This window comes from Corvus hawaiiensis, chromosome 15 (assembly GCF_020740725.1).
Source record: "Corvus hawaiiensis isolate bCorHaw1 chromosome 15, bCorHaw1.pri.cur, whole genome shotgun sequence".
Taxonomy (NCBI): Eukaryota; Metazoa; Chordata; class Aves; order Passeriformes; family Corvidae; genus Corvus; species Corvus hawaiiensis.
The window spans coordinates 16,574,596-16,587,335 of record NC_063227.1 but is presented as its reverse complement, the minus strand read 5'-3'; the positions used below and the strand labels follow the sequence as shown (position 1 = coordinate 16,587,335).

At 45.8% G+C, this 12,740-nt stretch overlaps 1 protein-coding gene across 2 annotated transcripts in view; it reads left to right on the top strand.

Moving 5' to 3' along the window:
* SLIT3 (slit guidance ligand 3) overlaps positions 1–12,740 on the top strand; it is a 486,134-nt gene that overhangs the window by 457,581 nt on the left and 15,813 nt on the right. For both annotated transcript variants that reach the window (XM_048319827.1, XM_048319828.1), the window contains 3 exons: positions 98–235; positions 3,863–4,103; positions 4,754–4,884. In XM_048319827.1, coding sequence (XP_048175784.1) covers positions 98–235; positions 3,863–4,103; positions 4,754–4,884 — 510 coding nt within the window. The remainder of the gene's footprint in view (positions 1–97; positions 236–3,862; positions 4,104–4,753; positions 4,885–12,740) is intronic.

Below are 12,740 nucleotides of genomic sequence, written 5' to 3'. Positions count from 1 at the left end.
CTCCCCACCCCAAATCCAAGAGGTGCTAGGCTGCCTGTGTGAGCTGCTGTTGTGAATGTTGAAACGAGCCATTAACAAGGATGTTCCTGCGTTTCAGATGCGAGTGCTTGCCGGGTTACAGCGGCAAGCACTGCGAAGTGGATGATGACGACTGTGTGGGCCACAAGTGCCGGCACGGAGCCGCCTGCGTGGATGCGGTCAATGGCTACACCTGCGTGTGCCCGCAGGGCTTCAGGTACGGCCGGGACTGCGGGACGGGGCCGGGCTGCTCTCTGGAATCGCTCTCATCCTCATCAGCCTCTCACACAGCACTGATCTGTCATCCCCGTGTGAACGGCTGCCTCAAGTCCTGTCCCTGCAGGAGGTTTTAACAAGTTAACTGGACCCAGGGGGCAGGCGATTCTTGCTTGGAAAGCAGCGATTTTGGGGCAGTGCTGTGTCAGTGTGCCTGCCCCAGCCATCCCTGCTAAGGCACTCAGCACACCACCTAATACACTCTCATAAGTTATATGGAGATAAACCCTGCGTGTGCAGAGTGAGCAAAGGATAATAAAATTGCATTTACGAACCCTCAGAACTGGCTGCAAGAAAAACATGAGTCTGAAGATTTTGTGGCAGTGTCTCTGTGCCTCTTGGACGAGCTCAGTATGATTCAGGCTGTAAATTTCCAGTCTCTCATTCTGACAGCTGCCAATATATCTGACTCCTGGAAATCTCTCTGTCTGTCAAAGACAAGTATGCTCCTCAAAATGGATTCACTAATCATTGCCTGAGGCTGGATACTGGCTTCCTTCCAGCTAAACCTTTTCTGTGTTTGAAATACACACACAAGACAAAGAAGGAGTACCTGAAAAGATCAGTCTTGACAAAGCAGAAATTGCATGAACACCTATAAATCATTTTCTCTGCTTTGTATCTGCAACTGTTTTCATTCTTCTTGCTTTCATCCTTGCTGGTTTGGGTTTTTTTTTCTTCCCTCTCAACACACATTTCTGTTGCAAAGTAGACAGCCTTCCTGAATAGGCATTGATATATAACATGATGTCAGCCCATGGTTTCACAGAATCAGACTGGTTATTTACAAGGTATCAGAGATCCTCTGCATTTCAAATTCATACCCTTCTCTCCATGTTTCACTCTCTGCTTCAGTCCATTTTATGGCCTTAGGGATCTTGCAGATTGGTGACTGGTAAGGCTAACGTGACTGTGGGATTGTAAATCCTCAGTGTTATCTAATTGTTAGAGCTGAGAAATGGGATTGCAAAGCCATGTCTGGAGTCAAGGGTAACTCGAGCCTGTCATCAGGTGGGACTGACTGGGACACTTTTGCTGCAGGTCCCCTGATTTTTAAGGCCTGTCAGCACTAGGCAGTGATGAATGCGAGGGTTTTTTTCTGGGAAAGCAGAGTCACAGTGTTTGGCAGAGATGTTCTGAGTTGACACGGCTGGGTGGAGCAGCAGGGGTAGGTGAGAGACTGGTCTGGTCCCACACCAGGGACATCAAGAGCAGAACCTGGAACAGTCCAGTCTTCTCTCTTGATCAAATGAGGGGGTCTCATTCCACTTAAAGTCCTCCAAGTAGGGGAAGCATCTTTCTACACAAAGCTCCAAAACTCAACTACCAGCTTAGGCAGCACTTCATAGCCCAAGACAGCCATGGGCAAGCAAAGTAATCCCACTGCCTGTCAACATCCCAGCCAGGATTAACTTGAGTTCTCCTGTTAGCTTTCTTTTTTTTCCACTAGTCCATGCCACTTCCCTAAATTTCCTGTGCAAGATGCAAGGAAGACAAGGGTCTTTGGGGAGAAAAACCTCACACTGAGCACTACCACACTCCCACTGCCAAGGCAGACAGCAAGCTGTAGCCCCATGTGTTCTCCATGCAGAATAGTCCCTGATCTTGTTTGATTTCAGGATTAAAATTCTGCTAACAAAATATGATCTCATCATTCTTCCCGTGACTCAAGCCCTTTGTAGTTTAAAGGCTTGCTGGCTGCTCTGAAGGGGGTTCTGAGGTTTGGGGTTTTTCCTGTTAAGATTACAAATGCAAATATGGTGATTGACAGAGTTCAGCCTTTTGATGTTCAGGGTTACAGACTCTCCTGTCCTCACAGCTGCCTTGGGCACGGTGATGTGTGGCAAGGAGATAGCTCTGCAAATGTTTGAAGGCTGCAAGTGTTGATGAAAAGGAGAGAACACAAGGGGTGGTCTGACAAAGGTAACTAGGAGATGTAAGATGATGATTAATAAAGTTTTTTGGCTAAGTATTAGGAATCATTTCCCAGCAGTGAGTTTGCAGAGTGCCCTCCCAATTATCCCGAGCTTATGCTGTTGTAATAAACGCACAGACCTATAATGATTTTATGGTTGTCACTGTGGTGTGTGTCAAAGCCATTTGGAGCCATACATTAGAAAGATGTTAAAACTTACATCCTCACACGGCTGAACAAATGGCACTTGGGTAATTCTGAACAACGCAGGTAGGGCCTCGTGCACAGTGAGGCTCTCAAGACAGCCCCGAAAATCAATAGTGCAACCATGCTCACACTCTCCTATCTCATAATTTCCCATTCACTGGTCAGGTGTAGTTGAGCTCCTTGCAGCACCTTTCCTTGGCCCTCATCAGCTTCTCCCAGCCACATAATATGCTTTCCTCCTAAAAATTTTTCAGTGTTTTCTTCCCAAAATAACAGTCATTTGCCCCCTGCAGATGAAAACATTTTAGAGAATTTGTGAGCCCCGCTGAATAAACCCCAAGTTCTCAAAGCTTCCCTCCAGCAATCAGCCTCACAGTAGTGTTGCCTGATAAATGCTGCTCTGGTGGGGAAGCACACATTAAGCTGCAGAGCCTGATGGAAGCACTGCTCCTCTGTGGTGCAGATGCTTCCGAGCTCTCCACTGGGACAGATTGCTGCAAGGAACTTGCAGTGATTATTTAAATAAATGAGATCCTACCAGGCAGAATGGACTTGGCCAAGCTATGCAAGTCAGGCTGTGTTCCACATTCCGCTGCTGGGGAAATAAATCCTATTAATTATTTCTAAATATACACTTTTTAAAAAAAAATTAAATTAAAAAAGAAAGGGCCTTGACAGACACTGTTGCTAATGTAATTTCTAGGTGCCAGTATCAGGAGAGCTGCCCTGGTAAAGCCACGCACCAGAGGGGTTTCACAGCAGGCAGGGCTGTGCAGGAGCCTTACCAGGAGCTTGGGGAATCTTTCAGAGCAGCACTAAGCACAGACTCTCTGGCTTCTTCCAACATTTGCTTTCTGTTAGTGGAGGCTGTTGCGGGTCACACGGATTTTTTATTATTATTAACATCCACAAAATTAGAATTATACACACTGACTTTTCCTTCTGTTTTCTGCTTGCTGCCGAAGACAAAACAACAATGGGCACTAGGTAGAACAAAGCTCACGGGCTGGGTTAGCAGTGCTCTTCTGCTGGTACCTCTGGAAAGGGGTTCCCTTGTTTGCCACTTACAACAGCAGAGTAGACTCAAATCACAGATCTAGGATGGGGAAATCTCAGGTTTGGGCTTAAATGGCTCACAGATTTCACTGGGAACCTCTGCAGGGCACAGTATGGGTGGCAGCTGCTTCAGCCAGGCTGCAATGCCTTGCAGAGCTGAAGAACCAGTGCAAAGGGCAGTACAGGCTGCTTTCAGTGCCTGCACTGGCTCGTTCACAGCCAGCACGGGGATTCCTGCCAGCACTCAGCTGTGCTGCTTTCACACGGGGCACCAGGCACACAGTGGCTGAACCTCAGAGTCGCTACTCCAAAGCAGAATGGCAGCACCTGAAAGAAAAATGCAACAACGGGGGTAACTGAGGCTGCTTTGCCTTCCCTTTGCCTCTGCAGTGGGCTGTTCTGCGAGACCCCCCCGCCGATGGTGCTGCTGCAGACGAGCCCCTGTGACAACTACGAGTGCCAGAACGGCGCCCAGTGCATCGTGGTGCAGCACGAGCCCGTGTGCCGCTGCCTCGCCGGCTTCGCGGGCCAGCGCTGCGAGAAGCTCATCACCGTCAACTTCGTGGGCAAGGACTCCTACGTGGAGCTGCCCTCAGCCAAAATCCGCCCGCAGGCAAACATCTCCCTCCAGGTTTGTCACGAGCTCCTCTGAGCAGCAATACCTGTAACGTGCTTGCGTCTCGTGCTGACAGAACAGGGGCTGCTGGCCAAAATCCTGGGAAAATCAGTCAGCCTGTGAGCCACTTGTCTGCTCTAAAGTCATTGAAATGGGAAGGAGCAAGTAAGCCCACCACTGTGGGCACACCTCCTGCCTCCAGAATCTCTCCACTCTCATTCCCAGACTGGCAACACAACCAGGGATGATCCAGGAATCCTCCCTCTCTTCCTACTGATTCACACCATTGTGTTTCATCCTGCACAACCTGGTGTTTAATGTCAGGATGCTTCTTAAAACAGGCTGCTCTGGATGGCCTCTCCAGACAATATTTTGCATATTCAGCAGACAAAAGGCCTGGGATTTTGTTAGAGGCCTCAGGTTCAGAAGACAATTGAAAACTGGTCCTCATGTGAAATGGGAAGCTGACCTTTGTGTGTGAGCCCACCCAAGGGCACCAAGACCTTTTTGTGCCTCCTGGCTCTTGCTCTCATTGCTGCTCATGCATATGATGTATTAAAGTATATTTGAATTGCATAGATGATTTTGGTTTGATTTTAAATATAGGTTTATTTCTTTTTTTAATCATTCTCAAGCAACCTGACATGGTTATGAATGTTTCACAGGTAGCCACGGACAAGGACAATGGCATCTTATTGTACAAAGGAGACAATGATCCTTTGGCTCTGGAGTTGTACCAAGGACACGTGAGGCTCATCTATGACACCCTGAACTCCCCACCTACCACAGTGTACAGGTAAGTGGCTAAGCTCTGCCAAGACAGTTGATTTCCAAAACAGATGGAGGAGAGGTAGGATTTTTCTAAGCAAAGTGCATTGGAGAAAAACCTTTTATTTTACTTTGAGGTATCTCTTTTATGCATATAATTAGATAAGAAAGTTAGAATAAAGACTTAGCTAGAGGCTGCATGGGTAAAAATTGACATTTATTGGCAATACCAGTGATGCTGTGTCCTCCTGTAATTGTAGAAAAATGCATTTTCTAATCTACTGTAAAGATTCAGTTTCTGGGGAATTTTGTCCTTGAAATAGCTTCAATTAATCAGCTTCTTTGTTGATAGCTAGCATTAAGTGACTGTACCAAGACAGAACAGTGAATGTGCAACTGCAGGGTTAGACTGCCTCAAATAGAAGGAGAAGGGCCGAACTCCTCTACAGGGAGAATATTTTTAAGGACTTTCTTGCCTGTATCAGTAGTAGTAACTACACAAACCATGAAAAAGAACAAATGGCAAAGGTAAATGGTAGGGTAATTTTACCTTCTAACACTTGGCTTTTGAGGATATGAAATCCACAGATTTTATTCATTAGCTCACAAGAAAGAAAAGCAAATGTACAGGTGAAATCCATGCATGGAGACATCTCTGTAAGAAGGAGGGATGTGCTGCCTTGTCATCCACAGTTCCTGCAGCATCCCTCTGCCCTGGTTGTTATTTTCAAGCCCTGTTGCTGCAGTTTGTTCTGAGCACAGATGCAGTTGTGACTACACAGAGCATTTTGGGCTCAGCACAGACTCCTGGCATTGTGTGTGCAGCAGAGCTGCAATCCCCAGCCCACCTCACGCTGTAGGGAAGAGCATCCTGCTAGAGCAAGGGACAGGATGTCAGCCACGCATCACCCACCTTGTACTTTTCTCAGAAAGTTTTCTCAGCACTTGCTAACACTTGAGTCTCCCAGGAAATTTTCTTTAGTAGAATGGTGACATTTTTAAGAAAATGCAAACATTCTTTCTGTAGTAAAGCAAACTGGGTAATACCAATGCAGACATGTTCCCAGGAAGAGCACTGGTTTGTCCCCTGTAGGAATGAAGGAAGTTTGCTCATGGTTTTCACCAGCTGGATGGATAGGTGTGAAAAATGTCTCTGTGTGTGGTGGCTGATCCTAATTGATCAGCTTCTAGAGCAAAGCTGAAGTTGTTAAACAGTTTTATGCCGCTAATTAGAACAGAGGAAAGCTTGTTATGTGTGTGGGCAGCACAGGGGTGACAGGTCCATGTGGATGTTTGCTGGCCATGGTCACAGCACAGCAGAGTGGGGACAGGAGCTGCTGCCACCACAACAACGGAAGCTCCATGGATCTGCTGCCTTCTGGCAGAGCTGCCAGGGGTGGCCAGTGTGGTGTCCTCGTTATCCCCATGCCCTTCACATGGATCAAGGAGGAGGTCTCCATTCAGACTGACACCTCATTACCATAAGATTAATGGCCCGTTCACTACATTTTGTACGCCGTGATCTGTTGAGATGGGAAGGAAGCTGCTTAATACGATGCCCTTTCTGAAATGTCACTCTAATCTTTTATTAGTTTAAGGAGTGGAGCAAAATGGGATTAGCATGGAGCTTGATGGGAAAAGATTAGTTTGATTGAGAAAAACTGCAGCTAAAGAATGTCAGAAAGGGGCTCTAAATAGATTAAAAGACTTGTTTTCCTTAAAGGCTGAAGAAGGAGCAGGAAAACCTGCTTCTCCCCTAACAAACATAGGATTTAAGGGTAGAAGGCATAAGTGGATCTGGTTTGACCCCTGTATATCCTGTTTGACTTTTAGCTAAGGCATGAGCTCTGTTTGGCTAAGACATGACTTCCAGCTTGGCACAGAGTTTTGACAGGAAAACACCAAATAACAGAAAATCCCCCATTTCCTTGAGTAGCTTGGAGAATGGTCAATTATTTCCATTATCCAGGCATCGGCCATAATTTCTAAGTTGTGTCACTAATACCTTCTGGATTGTTTGGAGGCTTCCTCAAGGGAAATTATTTATACCTGGTCCTGGCTCCCATGAGTTTATTTGGACTTTTATTTGTGTTTTCTGCTAACCTGCATTTTGATGAGATGAATGGCTGGTTCAGTGTGATGCATTTTATCTCAGCCTGAAGAATTTGGGAAACTCTTTTCTGCAACTTCTACAATTTTCATTTGTCATTTAAAACAAGGTTGCTGGGAGAACCTGCAATGTCCAGATCTTGGCCTCACCATTGGTAAAAGAGTTTGCCTTCCCTATTGCCTCCTCCCTGCTGTCTTGTGTAGATGCCTCATTTCTGTTTCAATCACAGTAAAAGTGGACTGTTTGCCTTTGCAGAGCTCTGTTGAAAGACTATTAGATTAATCTTCACAGGCAGTATCATGTGCTGCTCCCCTCCAAAGCAGTCCACTTTTTGGACTAGATGAGCAGGGCTTTGGCTCTTGTTTTTCCCCAGAAGAGTCTGCCAGAAGAGGAGGAGGCCTTAAAATGCTGCCTGGTGGGAGCTGTGCCAGCTACAGCTGCAGGAAATCTGTCACTGACCTGGTCCTGGGCTGTAACTGAGATGTTTTGCTGGCTATTTCAGGTACTCCCAGGATGGGATGTGGGAAGTCATTGGCAAGCCACATGATCTGTAATTCCTCATCAGAGTCTCCATGATAAGATTTATTAATAATACTTGAGAACAGTAAAATTAGCAAAGTACTTGGCTAATACAGGTAATATCCTGCAGGGATGAGATAAAAGCTGTTGTTTGGGAAGCCAGCAGTGAGTAAGGCATACTCGGTGGTATTTTTCCATAGTATTCTGCAAGGATGGAGCACACCATGTGTTCCAGTGCCAGGCTGTCCCCAGCCCCGTAGGACAAAGCTGGGGGAAGGTTTGCACCAGACAAACCTTCTTGAGGGGGTGCTCTCAGCTTGCTGTGAATTCTGAGAGTGGCTTTGTTGCAGAGCTGTGGCAGGGGAGGCAGGGCAGGGATGTGCCACAGGAGTGGATTGCAGGAAGGAGATGTTCATTTTAACTCCTCTGGGAAGGCAGGTTGTCCCCAGCTACCAGAGGGGAGCTGTTCCTGTGTTTCAGTTGCTCCTCTGAGCAGATTGAACCAGAACTGCTGTGCAAAGTCAGTCTGGAAAAGCCCAAAATAACTGGCTGTACATTCAGGTTTGCTTTACATGTGTTTGTCCCTGTGGTATGTTTGGACAGAAAGGTTAAAGTTGACATTGGGCTTCTCTTTCATTCTAGTCAGGTAAAGGTCAGCACATGTCCAATGGAAACAACTACCTAAAATCCACTGTCATCTATCACCAAGTTAGAGAGAAATACAAGTTAATCCATGAATATAATACAATGCAATGACAGAACTCACCCTTTAAAAGAAAATCTGACTGGTCTTTTACTGGAACCTGTCACTCGTGAGCTGCAGAAGAATGGTTTCCTGGACGTCATTGTAAAGCTCTTACAGAAGATCCATTTTTGAAGTAGGATTCCTAGCTGTTGTTTCTTTTATTCTATACGTGGACAAATGAGAACAGAAATATTTTTCTGAGTGCTTTATTACCCTCCTGGTTTCTGCACTGCTGAGAGTTACTCTTCCATGCCATGACAGTACTTGGTGCCACACCAACAGTGAGTTCTTAAAATGAAATAAATCTTTCACACAGATGCCATACCTTAATTTAAAGATGCCAACTGGTAAGGAACATGCTGCTTTTATTCGCCACCACAATCCAATTGTTAAAAGTTTGAATTAACAAGGAGCAGTTAATCCCACAGTTGCAGCATTCAGCCATTGACACTGGTATCTGTTTAACTCTGTTCTATAGGGAGAGCTCTTATTTTCAGTCGTTTTTCCCACATCTGTTCCTTGAGCCAGAGATAAGACCTTACTTGTAAACTTTTCTCTGATAGATTTTATGCTGCCATACAGTCATATTGATTTGGATGCTGAAATAATCCCTCCTAATAGAAATAGAAAACAGAACTTTGACACAAACTGCTGATGTAATTCCCTCCAGAGTTCCCAGATTGCCATGTTGCATACAGACTGTCATATCTGGTAAAGAGCAAGATGCAGGCGTCATTGGTGTAAAATCATATGTTTTCATGCAAGGTTCCTGACAGCAGTGAAAAAGGAGGCAGTTAGGAGAAGATAAGAATGAATTATATTTGTCTTTCTGTAGAGACTACACCCAAATTACATTATAATTCCTTTTAAAAGTATCCTTGCGTAACGTGCTTTCAAAAATGCTACATCATTAAAAATATTCCTTGTAGATTGTATCATGCAGTTCTCATGGTCTGGCTGACTCTCTCGTAGCATAGATGGATGTTCTGTGGTTAAAGGAAAAGGCCTGAAATAAGGGAGCTTACATTCCTACTGTATCTGTTTCAGATGTGATGACTGCAAGATGACAAATTAAATCTGGCTCCCCGTGCACACTAAAAAGTAGAGAAATGCATGAAAAATAGAAAAGGTGTTTCAGAAATGTGCTGCAGGTCTCCAGAGGGTGAGGTTCCTCCTCCCCTCTCCCTCCAGGCTGCAGAGCAGCAGAAGGTTCTTACCCTGGTGGCATCTGCGAACTTCCTGTGCCCTTCCACTCCCTCGGGCTCTGCCCACGGCACTGGAGCCCACGAGCTGCTGGCATTTGGTGTCCAGCACTGTCCTGGCCATGCCACTGCTGAATGGATGTGCTGCTCCTCAAGGACTCTGGTCCTGTACTCAAATTTCTGCTGGTGCAGAGGTTGAACAGTGGCTGTGGTGGTGGAAGAACATCCACACCTTCGAAAGAGACCGAAGATGGGTTTTAGTGCCATTGTCTCTTTAGCTGCATTTGCTTATCTGCAGAAAAGTCTGGGAAGCTTCACCATTAATTCTCTGCCTCCTGGGGAGAATGTGCTGGAGGAGTGAGAGCATTAATTATTCTTAGGATCATTATTAGAGCTTGTCAAACTCAGTTTTTGGCAAAAGCATCTTTGCAGAGTGCACTGCATGACTGGTCCTTTTCTTCCTAATACCTTTACAGTCTGTAGCCTGTGCTGTGCCCGTCCCTGGTGAGATGCCTCTTTGATACTCTGGATGGGCTCTAAATAGACTGTTTTTCAGACATTTCTGTGAGACATCACTGAGCTCTTTACAATTCTGCATATTTGCAATTCATTTTATTCTCTCTGTCGCATACTCTTATTTTTTCAGGTACTCCTTAGGGATTCTGCATCAAATATAATGAAAGAAACTGACATTAGTCTCTGACCTGCACAGGAAAAATTGTAAAATTTGAATGTACTTATACATCTTGCATGAGCCAAGGCAAAGGACAGCTGAGTTATTTTTTTACCTTTATAAAGGGCTCTGGTGTACTTAAATGGGAGAAAAATGGCAAGTGTGTGAGTTCTTGTCACGCAACAAACACTGCATTTCCCTAGTTTTTCCTGGATTTTTGTGTAGTAGGACAGTGAAAATGTAAGGTCAAGACCTTAAAATATCATTTAACTTTTATCATTAGGTTCAGAATCAAATATTTGCTTTCATGAAATGCAGAAACTTTTTCCTGCTGTGCTGAAGCTTAAGAAGGGTAAAGTTTTGTCCTTCAGGCTGCCGGAGGACTTAGCAGGCAAAATCTTGTTAAGCTGAATTAATTTTTTTTCTTTGTAAATCTCACCAGTATCTCTTGCAAGAATGACAGTTTCTCATCTCCTCTCTCTCTGCCTGCACCCAGCTCATTCTCTTCGGTGCAGTGTCTGAGTACCCAGAAGCTGCAGACCCACACTTCATGTCTCACACATGTATAGGGTGTTTCAGAGTGAGCTGTTTTACCAGAAGAAGGCAAAACCTTTCACAAAGTGAGCCAGTGCTGGCCTGTCTGTGTACCAGGCACAGGCAGTTAGGAATGGGTCATCTAAAGCCACTTGTCCTGTGGTAATGACAAAAATAGAAGTTCCATTCTCTGAGTCCCAGGTCACCTTATTCAGGGGCCAAAATCTGGAGCTGTGGGTGTGAGTTGTACTCAGGCATCCCCTGTCATCAGAGGCCAGACTGGGGAAAGGTGTGTAAATGTTTTAAAGGTATTTTCCTGCTACACCACAGGTCACTCAGTAGTACATTGCCAAAGTTGGTTAATACTGATTGCATCAGAGGAAGGCTGAAGTGTTTTCATACTAGACAGAGATAGAATAAACCTAATCACAGTCAAAATGACTTTCTAAACTTCCTGTGCACTAATGACTGGCTCATGTCTTGAATTGTGAGGTTTTTGCCTTAAAACAACATGTAGCAAGCTAATATGTTTATTTTTTCCTGCCTGTAAATTTCTTGTGAACATGGTGAGTAACACAAAGTTTAGATGTGTACCATGTGTGATAGATTCATATCCCATCTATCCCAAGCACCAGGCTCTGGATCCAATCGATGCAGCCTCTGTTGGAAGCAGCACATGCAGACCTGGAGCTGAGGGAGATTGTGGAGGTGCAGGATGGGTCTGTGCACAGTTATTTCAGTGCTTCTTCCCAGTATGGAAATGGGACCCACAGCTTGGTGTTTGCCAGCACACCCCAGGGCTGGGGGGAAAGGTGGTCATGGCAGCTGCTCTTGTGGCTGTCAAACAGCAATGGGTTTGGTCATTTGGAAGGAGAGGATCCAACTATAGGTATATTACTATAGAGGAGGGGGAAGCAGTTTCTAAACAGACATTGCTTTTATTTTCTTGGGGCTTAGCCTCCAATTTCAGGTTGTTCTCTGTCAGTCTGACTGGGTGCCCTGTTAACTGTACTCTGTAGTGGCCCTGCTCCCTGCTGCTAACTGGCAGATACTTTCATATTTTCCAGAGCTGAGAAAGAGATAGATGGTGTAAAGTATTGCCTGATGCAACAACTCTGTGAAGGCACCTGGTGGATTTTCTCATCAGAACCAAGGCAGAGCTGTTACACTAGAAAGTGACCCCATGCACCCTGCTCTGTTCCAAGCCCTGGTGGGGCCAGGGGCTGTGTCACAGCCTGTCCTGGTGTGTGACACACAGCTGTACTCATGCAGTGCTGGGCAGGACATGGCACTCGGGCTGCCACCACCCTGCTGCTGTGCCAGGGTCTGCCTTCCCCTCTGCTTTTTGCAGTGTCATTTTTACAAGGATACCAGATTTCACACCAACCCAACAGCACCACAGAATCTCTGACTGGTTTTTGGACTCTGTATTTCATGGGTTTGTTATCTTGTCTGATGCCTGTCACAGTGAGGACACTGGGATGCAGTAGCTCGTGACACCACCGTGTGCAGTGACGAGCCAACGCATCCTGGTGGAGAGGGTGGGCAGGAGCAACGCTCTGATCTGTCACTCAGGAGAGGCCTTGGACTTGGCAGAATGCATTTCAGCTGTTTTTACTGCCATTGCACTTGCTTTAACAGATCCTCAGCAGAATGAGGTATCCAGCTCTGCTGGTGTGAGTGCAGGAGACAGCCGCTTCTGCTCCCAGCAGCGAGGCTGGAGGGAGGTGTGGGACCTCACCCCGGTCAGGGACACTGTGAGAATTCACTGCAAGCAAGCAATGTTTGCCCTGGCCGGGAGTCTGACCCTTTTATGAATCATCTGGGGAAAGGGTCAGGATTGTGTTAATTGCATGTTGCAGGGGTGTAAAAAAGGTCCTTGCTTTTCCCGCAGAAGGTGTGTAATACAATGACTTTCACTGCTGGCAGGGGTGCTGCAGGAATTGAATTATGACTGGAAATTAGATATGCATAGCCTGGCCAAACGATCATTAAGGGAGATATGGTAATCAGCTGCCAGTGTTCAAGGGCTGTAAACACCAAGAAGAGAAAGATGGTTTATTTGGGTGGTCTACAAAGTTGTAAGTTAGGAGAAAAGGTA